The 24,813-nt window shown below is 39.6% G+C and overlaps 1 protein-coding gene and 1 pseudogene across 1 annotated transcript; both read left to right on the top strand.

Moving 5' to 3' along the window:
- The first annotated feature begins 405 nt into the window (after nt 1-405).
- Nucleotides 406-4,083, top strand: LOC112181952 (histone H3-like centromeric protein cnp1). Its single transcript, XM_024320354.2, has 8 exons — nt 406-646; nt 766-794; nt 1,197-1,239; nt 1,360-1,407; nt 1,535-1,659; nt 2,170-2,244; nt 3,397-3,472; nt 3,825-4,083. The coding sequence occupies exons 1-8, from the start codon at nt 583-585 to the stop codon at nt 3,878-3,880; spliced, it is 516 nt and encodes a 171-aa protein (XP_024176122.1). The 5' UTR covers nt 406-582; the 3' UTR covers nt 3,881-4,083.
- Nucleotides 4,084-4,168: 85 nt separating this feature from the next.
- The window catches only part of LOC112181951, a 50,079-nt pseudogene continuing 29,434 nt past the window's right edge, over nt 4,169-24,813 (top strand).

Raw genomic sequence — 24,813 nt, 5'->3', positions numbered from 1 at the left:
GATGAGATATTCTCAAATAAAAAGAACGTCCTGAAATAATCATCTATTATTGATGTGCGTTGAATTTACCCCCAACAGTCAGCTCAAATTACCACATCTCTTTTATCTAAAGACATTATTACTTTCTATCTCGGCTTAAATTACCACATAACGGTAATAATTTTAAAACTCACCCAGCCCAGAATTCAGAGGGCTTCCAACGGTAACAAACACCCCACACGTCAGTCTCACGTAGTCTTTGGAGCTTCAGCGCCTCCCACTCTCTCACCTACCCTTTTTACCGTTACGAAGCAATCCCCAAACGCCGCCGTTCGGTTCCGGACGAAAAGCCTAAGCGGGAATTTGAAATTCTATTTCTGTTTTCGGGGGCACTATTTTAAATTCCAATTTAAAAAGAATTAACCATTGTTTTTTCTGTGTCTCCGATCGGAAATGAAAGCACAAATATAAAACCCGAAAATCTGAAATTAAAATCAAAACGAAAAATCTGAAGCGCTCTCTATCCATCTCTTTTTTCCCTCTCTTTCTGAAAAAGTGAAAACCTCACTCTCTCACTTGGTTTCTGTTGCTTGAGGCTCATCAATGGCGAGGGTCAAGCACACAGCTGCCAGGAAAGACCGGATTAAAACCGCTCGCCGGCAACCAGGTCTCTCTCCCTCTCTCTCTCTCTCTCTGTGCTTGAATCTGTTTCTGTTGAGGATTTTTATATTTGCTCTGTGTGAAACCCTAATAATTCTCTCTCTCTCTCTCTCTCTGAATCTGCAGGAGGCTCGCCGGCGCCGGCGCCGTCACTGGTACTCTCTTTTCCTCTCTATCTCTCTCATACTTCAAATTTGTCGTTAGTAATTTCTGATTTGGCTTTAGCATGCTTGTTTCTTTACTTGGAATTGGGGGGAAATTTTGAGGGATGTTCATGAAGTAGAGTTGACTGCAAGTCAAAATTTTGAGGAATATAGTGTTGATTTTGGTATATTTTTGTAATTTCGTTTCTGATTGAAAATTAGAACCAGGAGGTGACCTAATTTCTAGCTTGGGAACATGGAATTAGAATTGACCTAGGGGAGTGTTACTCCATTTCCTAAAATTAGATCAACAATACTTATCAAGCTATCTGCAATGAGGAAAATGCAATATGTTGATTTTAATTAATGTTCCTAATTTCTTTGGTTTTTTTTTTTTTTTTTGATAAATTGAAGGGACCTTCTGGAAGGCCTGGAAGGCCGAGGAAAAGTCCGACAAGTAAGTGCAGTTTCACTACATATTTTTCTGATTGTGTATTTGTTTGCTGCTGATGGCAGTGGTGGTGGATGGTAATGGGACTAAGTTGAGTTTGAATGATTGTTGTGTTTACAACTGTAGGTCCAGGATCACAGAGGCAGGGGACACCTAGGAGGAATGCCACAACAGGTGAATAGACTTTCATTGTTTACTTGTATGTTATTTGCTTTCATTTGTTTCAATCTGATACTGGTGGTGGTAATGGTGGTATGGGAAATAAGGTGATTTTGAATGATTATTGTTGCTATATGGATAGGTCCAGAAGCACAGACACAGAGGAAGAAGAGACGTAACAGGCCAGGAACTGTAGCTCTTCGGGAGATTCGTCACTTTCAGAAGTCGGTGAAGCTGGTTATCCCAAGTGCACCTTTCATCAGAGCTGTAAGTTCACTAACTCACTTATTGATGCATATAAGCACTTGCACCCACACATGTAAGTGCTTTTGCACGATACATGAGCCAGTGAGCCACATCCAGCAAGATGTTACAGATGGAAGAGAAATGTTAGGTAGTGTTAGTGATAAAAATTAAATGCTGCACCAGCTGTTTACTTGGCAATTTTTCTTTTTAAAATCAGAATGCTTATCTGTTTTGCCATTATGGTAACCAGTTTTGGTGGCATTCTTCTTATGATGTTCTTTTGGTTGTCAATATAGCCTGCATACCAGTGGACCTTTACATCTTTGCAATATACTGTAAAATACCCTTGTTTATGATTCCAGCATTCGTTACACTGAACTATGTATGTAGTGAGTTTAATAACTAGTGCTAACAACTTACTAGCCACTAACTAGGCTTTGTTTATGATGCTAGAATTTGGTCAAGTTCTCTGCAGTAATTATACTAGTGAGTTTGATTGCTCCATGCCAACAATTTTGTCGTTCATTGTAGGTCAGAGAGATCACCGGTACCTTGTCTAATGATGTTACGCGTTGGACTGCTGAAGCTTTACAGTGTATTCATGAGGTGAATAACTATTTTTCTTCAATTTAATGGCAATTGACCCTGGTTGAATGTCCACTTGCATGTAACAGAACAACCATGCCATGCTACTTTTCTTCCGCTGTACTCTTCAACTCCATTATTTAGATGTCTACTTTCTACTTTCAGTAAATCTTCCTAGTCTAAGTGTGGATGAATGATGCTATGCCGTATCTGTGAACAGTGTCTATAAAATAAATCACATGCTTTCCGAGCTGAATATTCCATTTTTTAGGTTATTTTATGCTTTATCAGACGATAAGATAAAGATAAAACTCTTGTGCAAACCCAAGATTCTACAATTTCTTGTTACAGCTCCTATCCAGCGTATTGCTAAATAAGTAAAGCCTATCCAGCGTATTGCTTTGGTTTGGTTGCAGGAACACTCCTTTCACTATCTGATTGGGTTTCCTATAATGCTTAATTGCATTCTGTCAAGATTTCACCTCCAATCTACACTCAAAACAACTCACTCTATAACAGTTTAAATAGAAGGAGAAGATGTAAAGCAAGAGAGAATTAGAAATGAGCAAATGGTGCACTTTATGAAATTTATTCAGCAGCCCACTTTTAGATTAAACACATTGTGAGTTACTGTGAAATAAGGCTCGAGCCTTTTTCACCAGAATATTACAATTTTTTACAAGTGCATTTTTCTTTTTTCTTTTAGAAATTGCTCAAGCAATTTTGAACAAGTTATGAGTTACTGTGAAACAAGGCTCGAGCCTTTTTCACCAAAATATAACTTTACAAGTGCATTTTTTTTTTCTGTTAGAAATTGCTCAAGCAATTTTGAGCAGAAACTCGCAACTCGCTGGAACAATTCAAGCCACAATTGCTTGGTTGATTCTCAGCTGCCTTTTTATATTGAACAAGTTCTGAGTTTCTGGGAAATAAGGCTTGAGCCTTTTTCACCAGAATGTTGCAAGTGCATTTTTTTGTCAGAAAGGGCTCAAGCAGAAACTTACAAATCGCTGGAACCACAAAAGCCTGAAACTGCTTTGTTGATTCGAGTACTTAGCTACTACTAAGCTAAGGGTGGTTTAGGAAGTTGCCATTGGCTTTAACACATCGAGTACTTACCATAAATTATTTGTCATATCTATTTTTTATTTATTTATTTATTTTGTCTTGTAGGCAGCAGAGGATTATCTAGTTCATTTGTTTGAAGATTCAATGCTCTGTGCAATTCATGCAAAGCGTGTTACTCTTAGTAAGTCAGACTAGACATTTAATATCTGCTTACTAATTTTTTAGTTCCCTGCTGCTATGTTATATTTGAGTTTTGGCCAATGCTTGTAGCGATATATGACCTGAACTGGGAGACTTATGTTCTCTCAAAGCTCTAAGATCCATGCCAACTTTCAATTGACCTGGAATTTTCTTTGTTCAACAAAGAAGTGTTAATCTGTTAGAAGATGAGGAATACGAAAATGTTGTTTATCTGAAATAACACAACGTTCTCCATTTCGCATGCTGTGACCAGTTATTTACTTTGAAGCTGCAGTTAGTTGACCATGGTATTGTAATATATCATAACAAACATGTTTCATTTTTTTTTGCAGTGAGGAAGGATTTTGAGCTGGCTCGTCGTCTTGGAGGGATAGGGAGGCGGTGGTGAGAGGATCATAACCAATGCTGTAATCACTCTGATCATCACCACTAGAATCACAGTTAGAATCAAATGACTTGTTCTGACAGTAGCAGTATGTTGTACTTAATGGTAGGGCTATAAATTGTAATGAATGGCTAGATTCATCTATATGCTGATCTGGATATCTATATCAGATTTAAACAATAGTATTTTATGGATACTTTCAGTCAGATTTTGATCTCATTATTCATGTATATGAATCCCAACTGACATTGGGCAATGGGATGCTCGAAGATTTAGTTCTCTTGGAAGTCTGGATTTATGATGCATTTCTGGGTAGGAGGGGAAATCAGTCTTTACCTTTGGGCCAGGTTCTGATATCTGTCAGTGCTGTGGGCAGAAGGAACTGGAGAAATGATTAAGAGGAAGAGGGTATGTTAGTGCAGAGTCTCTTCTGTTCCATTTATTACTTTTCTTTTTCATTTGATCTCATTGGGGATAAAATCAGCTGTCCTCAATACACTATCCCTATTCTGTCCCCATGCATTCATTGGTCCATTCTATTTATAGTGGCAATCTCATTCTTGTTTCTGTTTACATTGTTGCTTCTTCCTTTTCTTCTCCTGCTGAACATGTCTTCTGTCAGAGTCGCAGTTATATTTACCAAAAATAACATAAAGCTAAAACTTGAAAATAGAAATGCTATCAAGCATTGCTAAGAAAGATTTTCAACTGCGCTCTGATATGTTCAAATCAAACTATATGTTAGTTGGTAACCCAAGCCATAGACAGGGGAGAAGCTCGATCGACCTTCAACAAAAGGGTACTTGTACCTGAAACCAGCATTGGTGTGTAGGTCGAGAAAACCTAGGGATGCAAGAGAGCCCTCTCTAAGGAACTCCGCAAATTAACTTGGTCTCTACGGTTAGTTATTGCTTAGGGTTTTTTCTTTGGTTGTTGTCTTGTCGAGTACGTTGTAAACAAGAATTGGGACTATTTGAGTGTGTTTGGATGAGGGAAAAAATGATGGAATTTAATTGAAAGTGAGGATTTCATAATTCCTAAAAGCCAATTCTCTCGTTTGGCATTATCAGATTAGAAATTTTAAATTTCTCTGTGGAAAAAAAAGAAGGAATTCGTTATTTAAATTCCTCACTTCAATTTCCACCAAAATATGTGTCATTTACGAATTCCTTTGCAGTATTCAATTTTTATTTCCAAAACAAGATTTTTTTTATACATTTTATTTTTTTATTTGTTTTAAACTTTCTTAATTTATACATTTCAAATCCTAAATAGATACAACCAAACAACAGAATTGCAATTAATGGAATTTTAGATTGATGGAGTTAAAGAACCATTAGGCCACTTGCAGTGATTAGAAAACCCTGAACCCTATTTCTATTTCTGACCCCCTCCCAACTTGTTATTATTCTACAGATGCAGATCTTTGTGAAGACGATCACAGGGAAGACCATTACCCTTGAGGTGGAAAGCTCTGGTACTATAGACGATGTAAAGGCAAGGATTCAAGACCAAAAAATGTTGATCTTCGAGGGAAAGCAGCTTAAGGATCGCGAGGCTTTGGCAAATTATGATATCCGAAAGGATTCAACTTTGTATCTCCTCTTGGGAATGCAGATTTTCGTTAGAACTCAGACCGGGAAGAGAATCCGTCTTACGGTTGAGAGCTATGATAAAGTTCACATGGTCAAGGATAGAATCCTAGATGAGTTAGGAATCCAAATAGAAGTGCAGAGGCTGATCTATGCTGGGAAGCAACTGGGGGATTGGCGTACCCTAGCTGATTGTAGCATCCAGAATGAATCAACCCTAGACCTTGTGCTCCTTCCCCATCCTCCTCGGAGGATGCAGATTTTTGTTCAAGCTGATCTGACAGCTACTAATTAGAGGATCATCATCCTCGATGTGGAACTTTTTGATACAATTGAAAATGTCAAGGCCAAAATCCAACATAAAGCGGGCATCCCGAAACAACACCAGAGGCTCTTCTTTGCTGGGAAGCAACTGGACAACTCGCGTACTCTGTATGATTATAACATCATAAGAGGAAGTACCTTGTTCCTTTAGCTTCGTCTCTGTGGATTTTGAAGGCTTCCTACTTTTGTTGTTTTAAATATTGATCACAAGAGCGGAGCTTGCAGAAACTATATGGGCGAGCTAAAATTCCAATGTTGCATTGTACAATATCTTTTCCTAATGTTAAAAATCTTGAAGGTGGTGTGGTGGTCGAAGATGTTAGTGTGAGTCATCGTTCCCTATTAGGAATAGACTACAAGGGAATATATTGTTGTAACTACTTACCTTATATATGTTGTGTAGTACAGTAGTACACAATAGTTGTAGTACGATTGTAACTTGTTTATATACGCCACAGAATGAGTGTAATAATATATCAGAAATTTATTCTCTCAACCTCGTTCTATTTTGACTTGGTATCAGAGAAAAGATCCGAGAGGACTTTGTCTCTTTGTTTTAAATTTCAGACTATCATCATCGTTTGTCTGCACCCCAGGCGTCCGTCAAAGAACGACCAGTGTCTTCTTCTTTGACTTCGGCGACATCATCTCCAATTCAGACCCCATCGTCTGCATTAGACAAGACCCGCTGGTTTCCAGATCTTTTTCGAACCAGACCCATCGGTTTTCCAGATCCGGCGTCGCTGCATCAGATCAGGTTCTTCAGTTCCGGCGTCGCTGCCCAGTTCACGGCAGCACTGAGACCGATCCAGATCGTCGACCCTCCTCGGTTCAGACGACTCCGATCCTCTTCGGTTCGTTCTTCTTCGAGTTGCGTCATCCTCCGCCACTTCCAGATCGATCGATCTCGATCTCTTCAGTGAGTCAACCCGCCTCCATCAGTGAGTCAACTCATCTCAACTCGGTCAACCCATTCAGCTTAGTCAACCAGGTTCCAACAAAAAACAAAAAAAACAAAAAAAACAAATTTGTTGTTACTATTTGTTTGGAGACGTCTGTTATTCTTATTTCCGCTACGCACTTTGGGGTTTGTGTATTTTTCTATTATATTATTGCAATGGGTGGTGATGATAGTGAAGGTCAGAGTTCTAAGACCAATGAGGTCCATAGGGTTGAAGTCTCTGTCAAGAGCTCAGAAGGTGGTTCTTTTGGGGGTACCAAACTCACTGGTACCAATTTCCGAACATAGAAGAAGATTATGTCTGTTTATCTCTGTGGGATACACAAAATGGGGCATGTGACTGGAACAATCAAGGCTCCTAGTGAAGATGATGTGGATGCCTATGCTAAGTGGGAAGATGATGATGGGTATGTAATGTCAATTCTATTTTGAGCCATGACTGATGATGTGCTACAGATGGTGGAGGAGTGTGAAACTGCTGAGGCGATATGGAAGACGTTGGGAGATCTCTATACAAATGAGTCTGATTTTATACAGGTTCATGAATTGATGTGCAAAGCTGCTAATATGCAACAGAATGGGCAACCAGTAGCTGCGTATTTCACTAAGCTCAAGAATGTATGGGCTGAAATTGATCAGAAGCATCCTTACAAGATCAAGAATCAGGAAGATCTTGTGTGGTACCAGAAGGAGAAGGAGCTAGAAAGGGTTCATGTTTTCTTGAGAGGACTTGATGAGAAGCATAATAGTGCCAAGGGAGAATTGCTTAGAACGACAGACCCTCCTAGTTTGAACACAGCTTTTACATACATCCGCAAGGATGAGTCTCAGCAGGAAAGTGTCAAACATGCACAGGTTGAAGTATCTAGCCTAGCCATTCAGGCCAAGTCGCCGGCACCTCTCCTTCAGCAGCAGAGTTCACCCCCAGTTCATCAGCAAGGTTTCCCACAAGGCTTCCCCAACCGCCCTCGTCCTCAATGTTCTTATTGCAACGACCTTGGGCATGTTTGGGAGACTTGTTGGAAGTTGAACCCACACCTAAAACCTAAAAAGCAAGGTTATCATCCTAAGGAGAAAGCAGCTGCTGTTCAATTGGTCCAAGAACCAGATTTCTATGGAGTGGCTGGCCAAGATCATCATACCGCATGTGGAGCAACTCCTACAGCCTCTATAGCTGGTCGAGGTAAAATTGGTTTGGCTTTAAAGGTTTCTAACTTTGTTGGTTCTGATACATGGATTATTGATTCTGGTGCCTCCGATCATATGACTTATGACAAAGCATATTTTACTGAGTTGTCTTCCCCACCAGTGTCCTATGTAACCAATGCCAATGGTGAGGCTTTTCCTGTGTTAGGGTCAGGGTCAGTGCGTATTACTCCCACTTTAGAACTTCATAATGTGTTATATGTGCCTGACTTATCTCATCACTTGATATCTGTCCCCCAGTTGAACACTGAGTCTAAATGCTCTGTAACCTTTTATCCTATGTATGTGATTTTTCAGGATCTTCTCACCAGGGAGATAGTCGGTCGGGGGTATTTGAGGGGCAGGTTGTTCCATCTGGATTAGACATACGCAGGAGAGAAACCAGGAGCACAGTCCCGAGCCACTTTGACTTCGAATTCTGATAAGTTAAGTGAAATTTGGTTATGGCATCGCCGTTTAGGGCATCCATCTTTTAGTCTTATGAAAAAAAACCATGCCTACTCTGTTTATTGGTATGGATGAGTCAGTTTTACATTGTGAAACATGCATTTTGGCCAAGAGTCATCGTGCTACTTATTCTCCTAGTGTTTCTAATAAAAGTGTTATTCCTTTTGAGTTGATTCATTCTGATGTTTGGGGACCTTCTAGAGAGCCCACTGTATCAGGTTTGAGATATTTTGTGTTGTTTATTGATAATTGTACGAGATTGTCATGGGTTGCTCTTCTTAAAACCAAAGATGAAGTCTTCCCTGCTTTTCAAACATTTCGTAATCTTGTTCAAACACAATATCATAGCACCATTAAAATCATTCGTTCTGACAATGGGGGAGAGTATGTTAACCATGTGTTCCAAGAGTTTTTTAAAACCCATGGGATTGTTCACCAAACCACGTGTCCGCAAACACCAAAACAGAATGGAGTGTCCGAGAGGAAAAACCGTCATTTACTTGATATGGCTCGTGCCCTTCTTTTTAGTGCTCATATGCCTAAGTATCTTTGGGGCGATGCTATACATGCTTCCTCTCATCTTATCAATCGTCTTCCATCCAGTGTCCTCCAAATTCCATTTGAGGTTCTCGCCTCTCATGTCTCATTACCTTCATTTCATAATCTTCCAGCTCGTGTTTTCGGTTGTGTTGCTTTTGTCCATGTGCAAAAAAACCAGAGATCTAAGTTGGATGCCCGAGCCCTTAAGTGTGTGTTTGTTGGCTACGGAGGCTATCAGAAGGGGTACAAGTGCTATCATCCACCAACCAGAAAGTATTATGTCACTATGGATGTTACTTTCTTTTAAGACATGAGTTATTTCTCCTCTTCAGATACAGCTCTTCAGGGGGAGAATTCATATTTTGAAGAGGTATATCATAGAGAGGGGGATAAATTAGAAGGAGAAGGAGAAGCCACACAGCCAGGAGGTATTTTGACGGATCCGGTTGAGACTATTAGCTCGCCGCCTCCAGCAGTAGAAGCTCCAGACATCCAAGCACCAGTTTCCATCACTCAGAATGAGGTGGAAGATACAACTGCCCCTCCTGCCATCACTTCTACCCCTGACCCACAGCTTCCTGGTGCTTAAGATATGTCCATCCACTGATACTAGTAGTAGTGAGTCTAATGTTGAGCAATATGTGTTACCACATAGGACCACTCGAGGTCAATCAGCCAAAAGATATGAACCTACTCTTACTACTAAATCAAAATACCCAGTAGCAAACTATATGTCCACTAGGAGGTTGTCTAAGTCATATGAATCATTTGTGAATCAAATATCTACTGTATCAGTACCTAACAAAGTGCAGGATGCATTGAGGGATCCGAAGTGGAGGAAGGCTATGGATGAAGAGATGGAGGCGTTGCAGAAGAACAATACTTGGCAACTTGTGCCTCCACCACAAGAAAAGAAGGCTGTAGGTTATCGTTGGGTGTTTACTGTGAAGCATAATGAAGATGGATCAGTGAATCGATACAAAGCACGCCTTGTAGCAAAGGGATTTACTCAGACGTATGGTATAGACTATGATGAAACTTTTGCTCCTGTTGCCAAGATGAATACTATTCGGGTTCTGCTCTCGTTCGCTGCTAGTTTAAACTGGCCACTCCGACAGTTTGATGTCAAGAATGCATTTCTTCATGGAGAGTTAGCCGAGGAAGTGTACATGAGCCTTCCACCGGGGTATGTAGTTGCTTCTCCTGGTGATTTTGTATGCAAATTGAGAAAATCTCTGTATGGTCTCAAACAGTCACCTCGTGCTTGGTTTGGAAGATTTTCACAGTTCATGCGGAAGGTTAGTTACAGGCAGAACAACTCAGACCATACCTTATTCCTCAAACATCAACAAGGGAATGTAATAGCTCTAATTATTTATGTGGACGATATGGTAATCACTGGTAATGATACTGTTGAGATGGATAGACTACAGAGACAACTAGCCTCTGAGTTTAAGATGAAGGACTTGGGTGAGCTTAAGTACTTCTTAGGAATTGAGGTAGCCAGGGGGAGAGAAGGAATCTATCTGTGCCAGAGGAAGTATGTTCTTGACTTGCTGACAGAGACAGGTTTGTTGGATTGCAGACCTATTGATACTCCTATTGAGCAGAACCATTGTTTAGCTGAGTATCCAGATCAGGTGCTTACTGATCGAGCTCGCTATCAGAGGTTAGTTGGGCGCTTGATTTATTTGGCTCATACTAGACCAGATGTTGCATATGCAGTGAGCGTGGTGAGTCAGTTCATGCATAATCCGAGTGAGAGTCACATGGATGCTGTTATGCGAATTCTGAAGTACTTGAAGTTAGCTCCAGGAAGGGGAGTACTGTTTTCTAAACACAACAACATTCTTGAGGTTTGTGGCTTCACAGATGCAGATTGGGCTAGAAATATCACAGACAGGAGGTCGACATCAGGTTACTTTACCTTTGTGGGAGGTAATTTGGTTACATGGAAGAGTAAGAAACAGAAAGTTGTTGCACGTTCTAGTGCTGAGGCCGAGTATAGAGGTATGGCTCACGGAGTGTGTGAATTGTTGTGGCTGAAAAATCTGTTACGTGATTTGGGTTTCAAACTCAAAAATACCATGCAGTTGTATTGTGACAACAAGGCAGCTATTGACATATCACAGAATCCAGTACAACATGATCGTACTAAGCATGTGGAGGTTGATCGTCACTTTATAAAGGAGAAGCTAGATGCCAAAATTATTAGCTTTCCTTTTGTTCCAATTGAAGAGCAACTTGCAGATGTACTTACCAAAGGAGTTTCCAGGAAGGCATTTAATGACTCACTAAGCAAGTTGGGCATGGTTGATGTATATGCGCCAACTTGAGGGGGAGTGTTAGTGTGAGTCATCGTTCCCTATTAGGAATAGACTACAAGGGAATATATTGTTGTAACTACTTACCTTATATATGTTGTGTAGTACAGTAGTACACAATAGTTGTAGTACTATTGTAACCTGTTTATCCACACCACAGAATGGGTGTAATAATATATCAGAAATTTATTCTCTCTGTTGAAGGAAAACCTAATTTGTGTTTAGCCCAAACTCTAGGTTACTTGACCTAGTGGTAATAGGATTTAATTAGAAGGATCTAGAATCCTAATCAATGTAGAATTACTTTCCTTGTATGATTGAGATTCTATGCATTGTAATCCTCTATATAAAGAGGCCCCTATTATCAATGAGAATACACAGCAAATTCAGTTTCTCTACAACACGTTATCAGCACGAGCCCTAACCCTGAAACCCTAAATTCGTAGCCTTCAAATCCCAGAAACCTCAGCCGCCCAACTCGAAGATCTCAACTCCAGTAGTCCGAAACCGGCGGTCCCATCCCCAGAACCGGCCGGCAAACCACCGAACCGGCCACCGGAAGAAGCAAAAAGTTCCCCTGCCCGGTTCAAAGCCTTCCTCACCACCTCCAGCAGCCTGAAGCCCAACAACCGGACCCGACTGACGTCATCCTTGCGTCATCCGCATCCACGTCAGCTGCCACGTCAGCATCAGCTCCACGTCAGCAATCCGGTCAACCCTCCGGTCAACCACCGCCGGCCACTTTCCGGCCAACTTCCGGCCACTTTCCGGCTACTTTTCCGACCACTTTTCGGCAACTTTCCGGTGACTTTTCCGGTCAGCTACAGTACTTTCCGGCAGCTACAGTAAAATTCCGGCAACCACTTTTCCAGCATCTTTTTAAGGTAAACTTTTCTAAAAGTTCCCGTTTTTGTGAAGTTTTTTAATTTCTTCTTCTTTTCTCGGGGACTTCCAAAATCCCTTCTCCTACCCCCCTTTCTCTACATAGGGGAGATCAAATAGCCGAACTGTGGGGGTTCGTGCTCACTCCAAGCTTGGAGCTTGTAGAGTCCTCCAAACTTAGAGTTTGTTGAGAAGAAAACGATCGACCACATACATCGTTGTTTCGATCTAATCCAAAACCCCTCTTGGAATTGGATTTTCTTAGAAGCGACTACGCTCAGAAAATCCCTAATTTCTTGGAAGCGACTACGCTCAGAAATTTAATAGTTTTTCGTGGTAGCCTTTTCGCTCCAAAACTAACCCTAATCTTGTGTTGTTTTTCAGGATGAGTAACCTGAACAAGTTGAACTTCGTTCCACTAGAAACAACTGGCGCAGGATACCATAGGTGGGTCTGAGATGTGCGCCAACATCTTAAGGCTGATGGACTTCTGGGAGCCATCCAAGAGCCTGGTCAGAACGTGCTCTCCATTGAGCAAGCTACTGCTTTCGAAGCAAAACAAGCTAAAGCCATAATTCTCATGACAAGGCACATGAATGACGCGCTCCAAAATGAATACCTCAACGAGGAAGACCCAAGAAAGCTATGGGTAGAACTTGAGCAGCGATTTGGCAACGTTCATGACTCCCTGCTTCCTGATTTAGAAGTGCGATGGCATAGCCTCCGCTTTTGTGATTTCAAGTCTGTGCTTGATTATAACTCGGAAGCTCTTCGTATCAAGTCTCTGATGGAGTTTTGTGGCCAAGCCATAACTGATACGATGTTGATCGAGAAGACTCTCTCTACCTTCCCCGTCTCTGCATTGATGATTTCAAAGAATTATCGGATTGATGTAAATGCAGGACGTATCACAAGGTTTCATGAGCTCATTGGCGCCATGAACGTAGCTGAAAAGCACGACAATATTCTTGTGAAGAACTATAATGCTAGACCCGTGGGAACTAAGCCTATTCCGGAGTCTAACTATAGTCGCGCCCCCAATGGAGGACGCAAGGAGCGAAACCCTAAGGATAGGGACAATTCTGGACATTCTGGTCCATATGTTCGCCCTAAAGAGGAAGGAAATCGCCAAGAGAGGCATGCACGGAACCGTGGAGGTCAACGTGTGAAGAGAGAGAGAGAGGCAGAGCCTCCGACCATGGTGGTAACGCCACCAAGAGGATAGGTCGTCCAAATCGCGCCCCAATAGCGCCTCGATCAAGGGAGCCTGACCATAATGATGTTTGTTTTCGATGTGGATCAACTGAACATTGGGCCAAATCATGTACAGCACCCCAAAATATTGCAAACGCATACAAGACGTATCGTGAAGCAAGGGAAGCAAATTACATGGCATAAGAAGATCAAGATGGCGATCTAGATCTAAGGGTGGAAGACTACAAGGATCAAGACCCAGAAACTGGCGATTTTGATTAAGTCTTTTTATTTTCCAAGAGATGTAGGCGATTGCCATATTACTTTTTATTGGATTAGATTTTCTTTGATAATAGAAACAATGATGTACTCCGTTGGCTTATGAATAAAATTTCGAGTTCTTTTCATTATGACTCAATTTTGATTCTAAGCATATTACTTTGTGACTACGATGGCTAGGCCATCAATATTAATTCAAGGACATGGAATAGCCCAAGTTCACCTTGCCAAAAGGCACCTTGATTATTGTCGCAAAAGCCCTCTACGCTCATAGGGAAAATCACACCTATGAATAGCCAACGAATTCCATGCGAAAATGCATGTAGAGAACGGAAATGAGTTCCTTTACATTACCTCTAATGATTGCGAACAAAGGCGCATCTTAGAGAAGTTTATGTGTCGCTCTAGTGGACTTTATGTCACTATTCGAGCTATTAAATCCAATAAAGTTATGAGAGAAGATCTCTTGGATTTATACACATATTGGCTTTGTCACGACAGGATAGATCATCCTAGTCATGATATGATGATCCGTCTACAAAAGATTTCACACGGACATCTTTTCTCTCGAGCGAAATGAAGCATGAATCAAAAGTTAATTCTTAGACTAAGTGTGACCGACGCTGCTGCCTAGGGCACCGCCTCCGTCCACCACCAGCCTAGGGCTGGCGTAGTCCCTATCCATGACTCCATGGATGGCGTCCATCATGGTGATGGCGCCCTAGGTGATGCTGCAATCACCAACTTACTTCACATAGCGTTTCGAACGCTCAGGCCTAACCAAAATACTTAATGGTTGCTTCTAAGGCCTCTCGCTCGTTTTACAAAGCCCGTTCCTTAGGGAAACTAGGACTGAGACCGTCCTATGCAAAGGATATGACAATACTCATTCTGTTCTTACAAAGAATCCGTAGGGATTTTGTGGATTGATTCAACCAACTTGCGGACGTTTAAATATCTCATGATGTTGGTTGACACGCAAACACACTGGTCACGTGTTGTGCCATTGTCCACTTGTAATGCTGCTTATGCTACACTCCTAGCACATATCATACAACAACGGGCTCACTCCCCGAATCATCCTATTTAGTCAATTGGATTTGACTATGCTAGAGAGTTTACATCGAAAGACTTTCGATGGATATTGCAATGGGCTTGATGTTGGACATCACATTCCCATGTACACACCCAATTGGTCTCGCAGAAACGACTACAATGGTAGTCCGAACATTGGTAATGCGCACCAATCTTCTTACATCCGCTTGGGGTGATGCAATATCGCATGCAGCTATGCTAATTCGTCTACGACCTAATGCCACTCAATGTACCTCTGCGTTACAGCTAGTGACTGGGTACACGTCTTTTGTACTTACGCACATTTGAGTGAGCCATTTTTGTGCCAATTGCGCCGCCACAGCGCTCTATGATGGGTCCTTACAGACGAATGGGCCACTACGTTGGATTTGGGACTCCAACAATCGTCCGCCTCTTAATGCCCTTGCAAGGCGATCTCCTTACCGCTAGATTTGCGGGTTGTCACTTTGATGAGACAGTCTTCCCATCGTTAGGGGGAGATAAGAACACGGATGTTCAGCAGGAACGACAGGGATTGTCGTGGCCTGTCCCCACTATGTCTCATCTCGATCCCTGTCAAAGTGACGAGATCACACAAATATGCTGCAAACATGCCTGCAAGGAAGGACGTCCCTACGAGAGACGTAGCGCCACCCTACATGGAGGTAGGCATGGCGCCAATGCCAAAGAAAGTGGCACTCTGGCGTTACAGGCCATGGCCCCAGCTAGGATGCGTGGGAGGCCCGTGGGTTCGAAGGATACATTGGCACAAACCAATCCTTGAATCATCGACACTCAAAATCCGTCTCATGAGAATCTTCCGGGTTACGGTTATCGTTGGGGGACGCCTCAACGTTAGAACCTATTCCTGAGAATATAGAGCTCTATGAAACTTACACTAGTGTACATGAGACGTGGGATAGAAACTCCATCAGAATTGATGATGTAGTTGCGTATTTTGTTACGCATGAGTCTTTGAGTTAGATGATATCGAACCACGCTCCGTTGATGAATGAATGCCAACGTAGAGAGTTTTTGGCCTAAATGGAAAGATGCGATCCAGGTTAAGATGGATTCTCTAACGAAGAGGAAGGTTTTCGAGCTAGAGATGCCAACACCTCCTAATATAAAACCTGTTGACTAATGGGGTCTTCGTTAGAAAGCGTAGTGAGAAAAAGAGATGGTAATCTCGCCTTATGGCGCAAGGCTTCTCACAAAACGCCCTGGAATCGACTACGATGAGACATATTCTCTCGTAATGGATGTCACTGCACTCCACTACCTTGTCAGTTTGGTAGTTTCCGAATAACTGAACATGCAGCTTACAAATATGGTCACTACGTATCTCTATAGGGATCTAGATACAGAATATACATGAAGGTTCATGGTGAACTTCATTTATCCAAGTCAAGTGGCTCTAGACCACGGAGCGCGTTTACAAAGAGGTTGAAACGCTCACTAAAGTGACTACTTGATTGGGAAGGGATATGCCCACGCGTTTCTATGACAAGTTTTGGATTCTATCGCGGTTCATGTTGGACATGATCTTCATTAGAAGCCCTTAAAGAGTTAAGGGAAACCGCTGAACACTTGAAATCCGTAGTTTGAGATGAAGGATTTTGGGAGAACACGATTATGGCTCGGTTTGGAACTTGAGCATCGTGTCGATAGATGCTTAGGCATTTTGACAAGGTCAAGCCTTCGAGCACCCCCATGATTGACCGTAGTCTTGATCCTGAAAAGGATCCTCTTCGTCGAAAGGATGATGACGAAGATGTGCTAGAGGCAGAAGTGCCTTACTTAGTACAATAGGCGCATTATTGTACTTATCCCAATGCACAAGACTGGACATCTCATATGTTGTGAACTTGTTAGCTAGATATAGCTCTGAGTCAACGCGACGCCATTGGATTGGTGTAAAAGATATCTTTCGATATTTGAGATGTACGATTGATATGGGCTTGTTATATCCCTACAAAGAGATGATGGATTCGGATCCATCACACACCAGGTACGCCGCCAACGCTGGCCTGCGTTCTCTATCCCCATCCCAAAACGACATGTGTTTTGGAAGGTTTTGCTGATGTTGGGTATCTCTCTGACCCACACAATGGTCATTCCCAAACTGGTTAAGTGTTCACCATGGGAAAAGACCGTGATATCTTGGAGGTCTACAGAACAGACCGTAGTCGCTATATCTTCGAACAATGCAGAGATCATTGCTCTTCACGAAGTGGTTCGTGAATGTATATGGATTGGATCCATAATTACGCATGTTCGAACAATTGTGGTTTGAAGTCTACCACAGATGAGCCTACGAGCATTTAGGATAATGCTACTTGTTTTGAACAAATGAGGCAAGGCTACATCAATAGCGATAACACCAAGCATAATCAGCAACAACAGACACTCCTCGAGATCAAAGTGAACTAGGTTCGATCTGAGGACAGTGAGGCAGACTTGTTTACTAAGTCATTGCCCAATACCACGTTCGAGAAACATGTGGCAAGAATTGGCTTGCGGAAATTATCTGAACTCCCATGATCGTAGTCATCAGGGGGAGGTGCAGACATCAGGGGGAGATGTCTACATGTTTGTCTCGAATCGTGAAGGGTGTGTTGTGCTCTTTTTCCCCTTCGACCGAGGTTATTTTTGTCCCACTGGGTTTTTGTTACTCGGCAAGGTTTTTAACGAGGCAACGAGAGAAGCACCGTGTTTGGGCAACACAAGGGGGAGTGTTGAAGGAAAACCTAATTTGTGTTTAGCCCAAACTCTAGGTTACTTGACCTAGTGGTAATAGGATTTAATTAGAAGGATCTAGAATCCTAATAAATGTAGAATTACTTTCCTTGTATGATTGAGATTCTATGCATTATAATCCTCTATATAAAGAGGCCCCTATTATCAATGAGAATACACAGCAAATTCAGTTTCTCTACAACACTCTCAACCTTGTTCTATTTTGACTGAAGATTTATGCTTAATCAGTTTCTTACTTACGTTTCTCCAAGATCCTTGGTTCAATATATGGATGTGTTGTTTAGGCTATTTAGCTGGTTAATATCCCCCAGGTTGAGCTGGGAAAGCTTTACTTTTAGCTCCGCTCCTGATTGATAATTACCTATTTAGGTGACCATGCACAAAGTATTCATTTCTTTTGGAATGCAGATTTTTGTTAAACTTTAGCTAGACCGGGAAAGAGAATCATTGATCTTGAGGTTGAAAGTTCCGATAGAATAGAGAATGTGAAGGATAAGATCCAAGATAAGGAGGGTACTTCACAAGCAACTTCGATCTCTGAAAACATCGTTCTTGTATAATAAGAGGCTGGCCGGTTTGCCTTTATCTTTAGCTAGCTCTCACTAGGGATGGAGATTTTCATGAAGACCCCGTCCGGCAAGACCATAACTCTAGAGGTAGAGAAGATTGATGCGATAGGGGATGTAAAGGCAACGGTTCAAGACCAGAAACTGCTCATGTTGTTTGATAAACAGCTTGACGATGACATGACTTTGGCAGACTGTAATATCTGGGAGAACTGTACTTTACGTCTGGTCTTCCGAATGCAGATCTTTGTCGAAATCCAAAATGGGAGGACAATCGCTCTTGAGGTCGAGAGTTCTGATACAATTCACAACGTGAAGGAAAAAATCCAAGAAACTGAGGGCATTCCACCAATAAACCAGAGGCTTATTTTTGCTGGGAAGCAACTTGAGGATGGGAGGCGAACTCTGGCTGATTGTAGCATCCAGATTGAGTCTACCCTTGAGCTTCGTGTTCGAGGATCGATACATGTTTTCGTTAAACAACTCGGTGGGAAGAAATCATGTTTTGAGGTTAGGAGTTGTGATACAATTTGGAGTTTCAAGAATAGAATCTATGCCAAAGAGGGTATCCCAGAATATGAACAGAAGCTTATCTTTCATAATAAGCAATTGGAGGATGGAAGTACTCTTGCTGATAATAACATCCAGAATGGAACTACTGTGTTCCTTGTGCATGAATTTGGTGGACCTACTGGTCAAAGTCATTGGCGATGGTTATTGGGATCACGTAGACTTTCATGCTTTTTAGTATTTAGTATTGAGTATTGACGCTCCCCCGTTAGTCATAGACTGATGGACATTTACTTTTACCAGATTTGTAATAGAAGTCACAATACCATTGTTATAGACAATTTTAGTAATAATTCTTGACTATAGAAGTCTCTGTAGTAGATGATTTAGTTATAACTAAATCTACATTTTATGTTCTTAATTAGATAAAACTTTGAGTGTCACTGTGTTTTCAGGCCACAACGTTGTTGCATCAAACTGTACCTGTTGTGACCTGTTATGGGGGATACATCGGGGATAGAATACTTAATTACAAAAATCGCCCTTTATAATAACGATGGGTGGCCATTCCGATTTTGATCTGTACATGTACGTGTTCACTGTTCTTTAGTTACGATCATTATGATCAATCTATCATTTGATACATATCTAATTTTTTTTTTTTTTTGAAAAATAGATAATTTCATTAATTTATCCATGATTAGAAGAAACGTACATCATATGCTATCTTACAACAAAATCATAAATGGCACAAACCGCCAAGCAGTATGATAGGAAACCCTGATTGCAAACAAATGAGCTCACAACATAACTCCCTTAAATAGTAAATGAAGTCGCCTAGAGACTTCAATTGGAGTACAACTAGAAAAACTAAAAATTAAGCCGACAAAAACCCAAGACCATTTGCACGCAAAAAAAATAAAAACTAGGTTAGGGCGAAACCCACTAGAACCACTAGAAAATAGATGCTAAACAAACTAGATTTAAGGCCCAAACTCCAGCCCAATCAAAGATGGATCAGCAACCCACAAACAGACCAACAGCTCCTACGCTTGCATCACCTTCGCACCATCCCTGCCGAACAACTGCCGTCGTCGGAGCAAAGCGTTACTGCAAAACCGTCGTTCCATCGATCCAAACCAAGCGCCACCTCTACCATGATCGATCCGAACAGATCCTCCTCGCCTTCAAAACCCCTACATCTGACCTGCTAATGAAACATGGGAGAAGCCGCCCCACTGCCCAACTCAGGAACCCAGTCCGACCATTCTACCATCTCCAGACCAATCAGCAAAAACAAAACGCAGACTTCGCTGTCTGCTGCGATCGCGTCCACTATCCTTGACCAAAGAACTTGAACCTTAAACCTCCCTAGTACAACGGCTAGAATCAGTCAGTTCAGCGTTGACTGACGCTACATAGATGCCCGTCTGGCGACGACATCCCAAGGAAGTGCCACCGGACGAAGATTGGAGATCACAATGAAACTTTCAATGCATGCAGCGCGTAGGGTTTCTAGAGAGAGGTTCTCTTTGATGCCTTTATTTGATACATATCTAATTAAGATGTCTGAACATACATATATTAAGATGGGAAAATTTTATTAACACATTACAAAATACTAGATACACATCTCCTACTTAATATACATTCTATTAACTTATTTATTTTAACATTTTACTAGATACAAAACCCAAACTTCCTAAATTATCCTCATTCACAATACACAAGACCTATTCACTAAAAACACATTCTTTTTTTATATATTCCATTTTAACTTGAAAAAAATATATATTACATTCTCGATAAGAACAAGTTCTTCCTTATTCGATGTCCTGCCTATATATTTTATTATCTCGAGAGGATTCTTCCCTGCTTCGAGGAGATAATCTCTCCTTGAACAAATTTCTCCCTGAGCAAATCTTTCTTGAAAGGGTTGATAATGTGTTGGTGTGGCAGGATTGATGACCGGGAAAGGGTTGATAATGTGTTGGTTTGTTTTAGCAGGTATATTGGTATGAATGAACATATTCTAGATATCGAATGTAGAAGAATCTCGCGACATCGCATGAGCAGTTGAGTATAGTACTATTATGCCTCTGTTGTGTGAAGAAAGTAAAAAACTTGCGAAGCACGCACGTCAATCACCTTGCCTGTGTGAATTGAACGAACTGACAAGTACAACCATCTTGTTCAGAGATGTTTTAGCTGGTAGTGACCCAGATTTTGATGCTCAGGTAGAATTTTGAGCATTCAAAAAAAAAAAAAAGGATTGAAAGGATTCAAAGAGGCCTGTAGAAAAAAAAAACATTTATCTCGTAACTAGATCTTGCTCTACGAGATATTTCTCTCTAGACAAGAAATATGCTCCTTTACAAAATATTTTCTCCTTGACGAGACATTTCTTCCTTGAATATGCTCCTTAACAAAATATTCCCTCCTCGATGAGATATTATTTCTTCCTTAACAAGAAATCTTTAGGAAGTAGCATATTAGGTATTCCCTTAGAAACTGGAAACCGGCGACCAGTCTTAGGGCAATCAAGAGCACCCTTCTTAAGAACAAGCTCCAAAAGGGCATGACGGAACTTTTGCAAGAAATCCTTAGAATCGAGCTTAGTTACTCGGTTGTTGGTTTTTAGGATAGCAAATCTCAATAATAATAATAATAGACATTGAAACTAAGCGACTATATAAATTGATAAGCACTTTAATCACATCCTTGTTAATGCACAGAATGTTTGATCATGTAGTGGTCTAGTGGATATGTATGAGTTACATATACTTCTTATATAAAACATCAGTAAAGTTGTATAAGCAATACACTATGCACTAAAGATCCAACACCTGACGTAGAATTAGCTAACATCACGTCTCCCATACTGATCATTTAAGAGAAACTGACCATTAAGTGCCATTAATAAATGAAACTAGAAGAAAATCTCCAAGGACAAAAAATCTCCAATCACACACTTCCTGCAAAGAAAATACTCGGTATTGCAACCACAAAAGGCATACTTCCAATAGCTTGACCATGATGACTGGGCAGCATCCATTCTCCATCACATAAAAGTTGACCAATAGTCAGAGACAGTTGTTGAGCAATATCTTCCTCCAATGGCCATGTTAATAAAATCCAATGATACTTTCTCAACATCTAAATATAGGAAAACTATGAGTACAAAGAGGATCAAAGAAAGACTCGTCCACAACATAAGACAAAAGCCAAGGTAAAAGTAAAATCATATTGACTATGTTCGCTTCCTGCAATAGTCATAAAAAGAAGCAAGAAGCTTTCTCGATTTGAGATCAAAAGCACCCAACTCTATGATATCTACATTACTTGCAGGATCATCTAACAAAACAGAGTTCTCATCATTTAACAACAATTGAAATTGAAAACCTAAATTTCATAGTAGATAAAATTCAATTAAAGATGGAGAAGAAGAAAAGTCATACCTCAGTTGAGGGTTGAGAAACACCAATATCGGAATTCATTACGCTATTGATAATTTTTGATAATTTTCTTTATAACTATGGATGTTCATTGATCAGTGTCGTTAACTGTTTCTAACTAGGATTCTAAGTTTGTTCATTCACGTCATTCACGTAAACGAGAAGAAAACTCTAAAGCAGGATAATATATTCCAAATTTGATTTACATGTCTCTTTTGGTAATTTAACATACCCATAAAATCTGATGTTGGGTGTATGAATGTATATTTAGTATTTTGTTATGTGTGAATAAAATTTCTCATTCAGATGTTGTTCTTGATTGATCATATTGTGAGGATAAAAAGTTTTGGTTTAGTTGCCTTATCTGTTTGCCCATTTAGATCTTGTTGAGTGGTACCTTAATGCAATGAAAAAAAGAAAAAAAGAACTAAACCCAAAACCCCTGAAAAATAAATGAATTGGCATAAAATGGAGAAAAGCAACAAAAAAACAAGGATGTAAATTAGAAATTTAGCTTCACAGCTGGCATCGTTTTTCTCATTGGGTAACAACCTTGTTTTTGTTAACTTGGTAGGGTTATTTCTAAAGGAAAATGATTTGTGGCCTCAATGAGGCCTAAGATTTATGGCCTCAATCCTAGGTGTCATGCCATGTCACCTGCACACATCACCTATTTTTTAAATCATGCCATGTAATTCTTAAGTATAAAGACTATCTTATCCTTCTAAAATCTAATGGCTCTAAATTATTTTGGTTTTCATCTAAAAATAAAATATATTATTTTTTTTTCTTTCTTTTTTTTCTCGTTATATATATAATTATATATATATATATGTTTTTGAATATATATATATATATATATATTTATAATTCGTCAAAAAAAATTATATACAAATATGTGTTTGTGTGTATAAATATATATATATATATATAATTCATTACAATATATATATATATATATATAAATTATATACAAATATGTGTCTGTGTGTATAAATATATATATATATATATATAATTCCTTACAATATATATATATATATATATATGTGTGTGTGTGTGTATATATAATTCATACAGAAAAATTTATATATATATTCGATGTAGAATTAATATGGTATAAATATATATATATATATATATATTAATGTCATAATTCTAACCCACAAATTTTTTTTTAAAAATTGATTAAAAAAAAAGTCAAATTTAAAATTGATTCCACAAGAATGGAAAGAAAATATATTAATATCTTAATTATAACCCATCAAATCAGGTAAATTGAAGTAATATTCAACTCTTTTAATAAATGAATTTAATAAAATTAATGGAAAATTAGTTACCTTACACTAACAAGTTAATTAGAAAAGTCAAAAATTAAATTGGATCCACAAAAATGGAAAGAAAATGTATTGAAATCGTAAATAAAACCTATGAAATATGGTAATTGAAGAGGTAATTAAGAAAATATCATTAATAGATTGAATTGATGAAATTCTAGATTCCATCATTTCAAAATTTCTTGATAATTTAATATTGTCTCATCCAAACGCAGCGTTAGGAAGTGTTCCTTAAAGGTCAAGTGAGAGACTTCATTAATACAACTGTTCGTTTATTTTTACATGAAAAAACAATCATAATGTTATTAATACTATGTAGAAATTCAATGAACAATAGGTGTATAACACAACAATAATCAAAGAAAAAGTGCAAGTAAGGAGGGTGTAAAATAGAAGTCATCGTCCACATTAACATTAAGGTCAGCTAACATGTCTTACACAAACAAATAAGTAATAAGCAGCTAATAATGAGCCAGTAAAGTTTACTGGGGACTTTTCCCTAATGGCATATTTACACTGAAATAGAAATCATCATCCACACTGAAATTTAAAGTCAGCTAACATGTCTTACAATAACAAACAAGTACTAAGTAGCCAACGATGAGCTAGTAGAGTTCACTGGAGACCTTTACCTAATGGCATATTCACACTTAAATAGAAGCCATCATATACTGAAACTGAAAGAGCTAACATGTCTTGCACGACACAAGTAAGTATTAAGTAGCCAATGATGAGCTAGTAGAGTTCATTGGAGACCTTTACCTAATGGCATATTCACACTTAAATAGCCATCATCTACTGAAACTGAAAGAGCTAACATGTCTTGCACGAACAAGTAAGTATTAAGTAGCCAATGATGATCTAGTAAAGTTTACTGTGGATCTTTGCCTAATGACATAATTACACTAAAATAGAAGTCATCATCCACACTTAAATTTAAAGTTAGCTAGCATGTCTTACACGAACAATAAGTACTAAGTAGCTAATAATGAGCCAGTGAAGTTTATTGCGAATCTTTTCCTAATGGCATAATTACACTAAAATATAAGTCATCATCCACATTGTCTTACAGTAACAAATAAGTACTAAGTAGCCAATAATGAGCTAGTCAAGTACAATAACAAATAAGTACTAAGGTACGACCTGAACGGCGAGAGGTCTCAGCATTCCAAGCACAGAGTTTAGGGGTTAGGGTTTTATTTTTGTTGGGTTTAGGGTTTTATTTTAGGGTTTAGGGTTTTATTTCAGGTTTCAACTTCCCAATCAATTTAGATATCTAGGTTTCCAAACGAGAACATTATTTATTTCTTTTTAAATTTCCTAGTAAGGAAAACTACTCCAATAAAATAGGCCTAACGTAGTGCATAATTTTCCATCTTCTAAACTCAGGTCATTTAATTTTCATATCTTCTAATATTCATTAATTGCTTCTTTCAATAACCATTTAGATTTTCTTGCTGGGTATGTGTAAAAGGTTGGATCTTT

The sequence above is a fragment of the Rosa chinensis genome, chromosome 1, assembly GCF_002994745.2.
Source record: "Rosa chinensis cultivar Old Blush chromosome 1, RchiOBHm-V2, whole genome shotgun sequence".
In the NCBI taxonomy this organism is placed as follows: domain Eukaryota; kingdom Viridiplantae; phylum Streptophyta; class Magnoliopsida; order Rosales; family Rosaceae; genus Rosa; species Rosa chinensis.
Note: the sequence above shows the minus strand (reverse complement) of the source record. Positions and strands in the feature narration are given on the sequence as shown.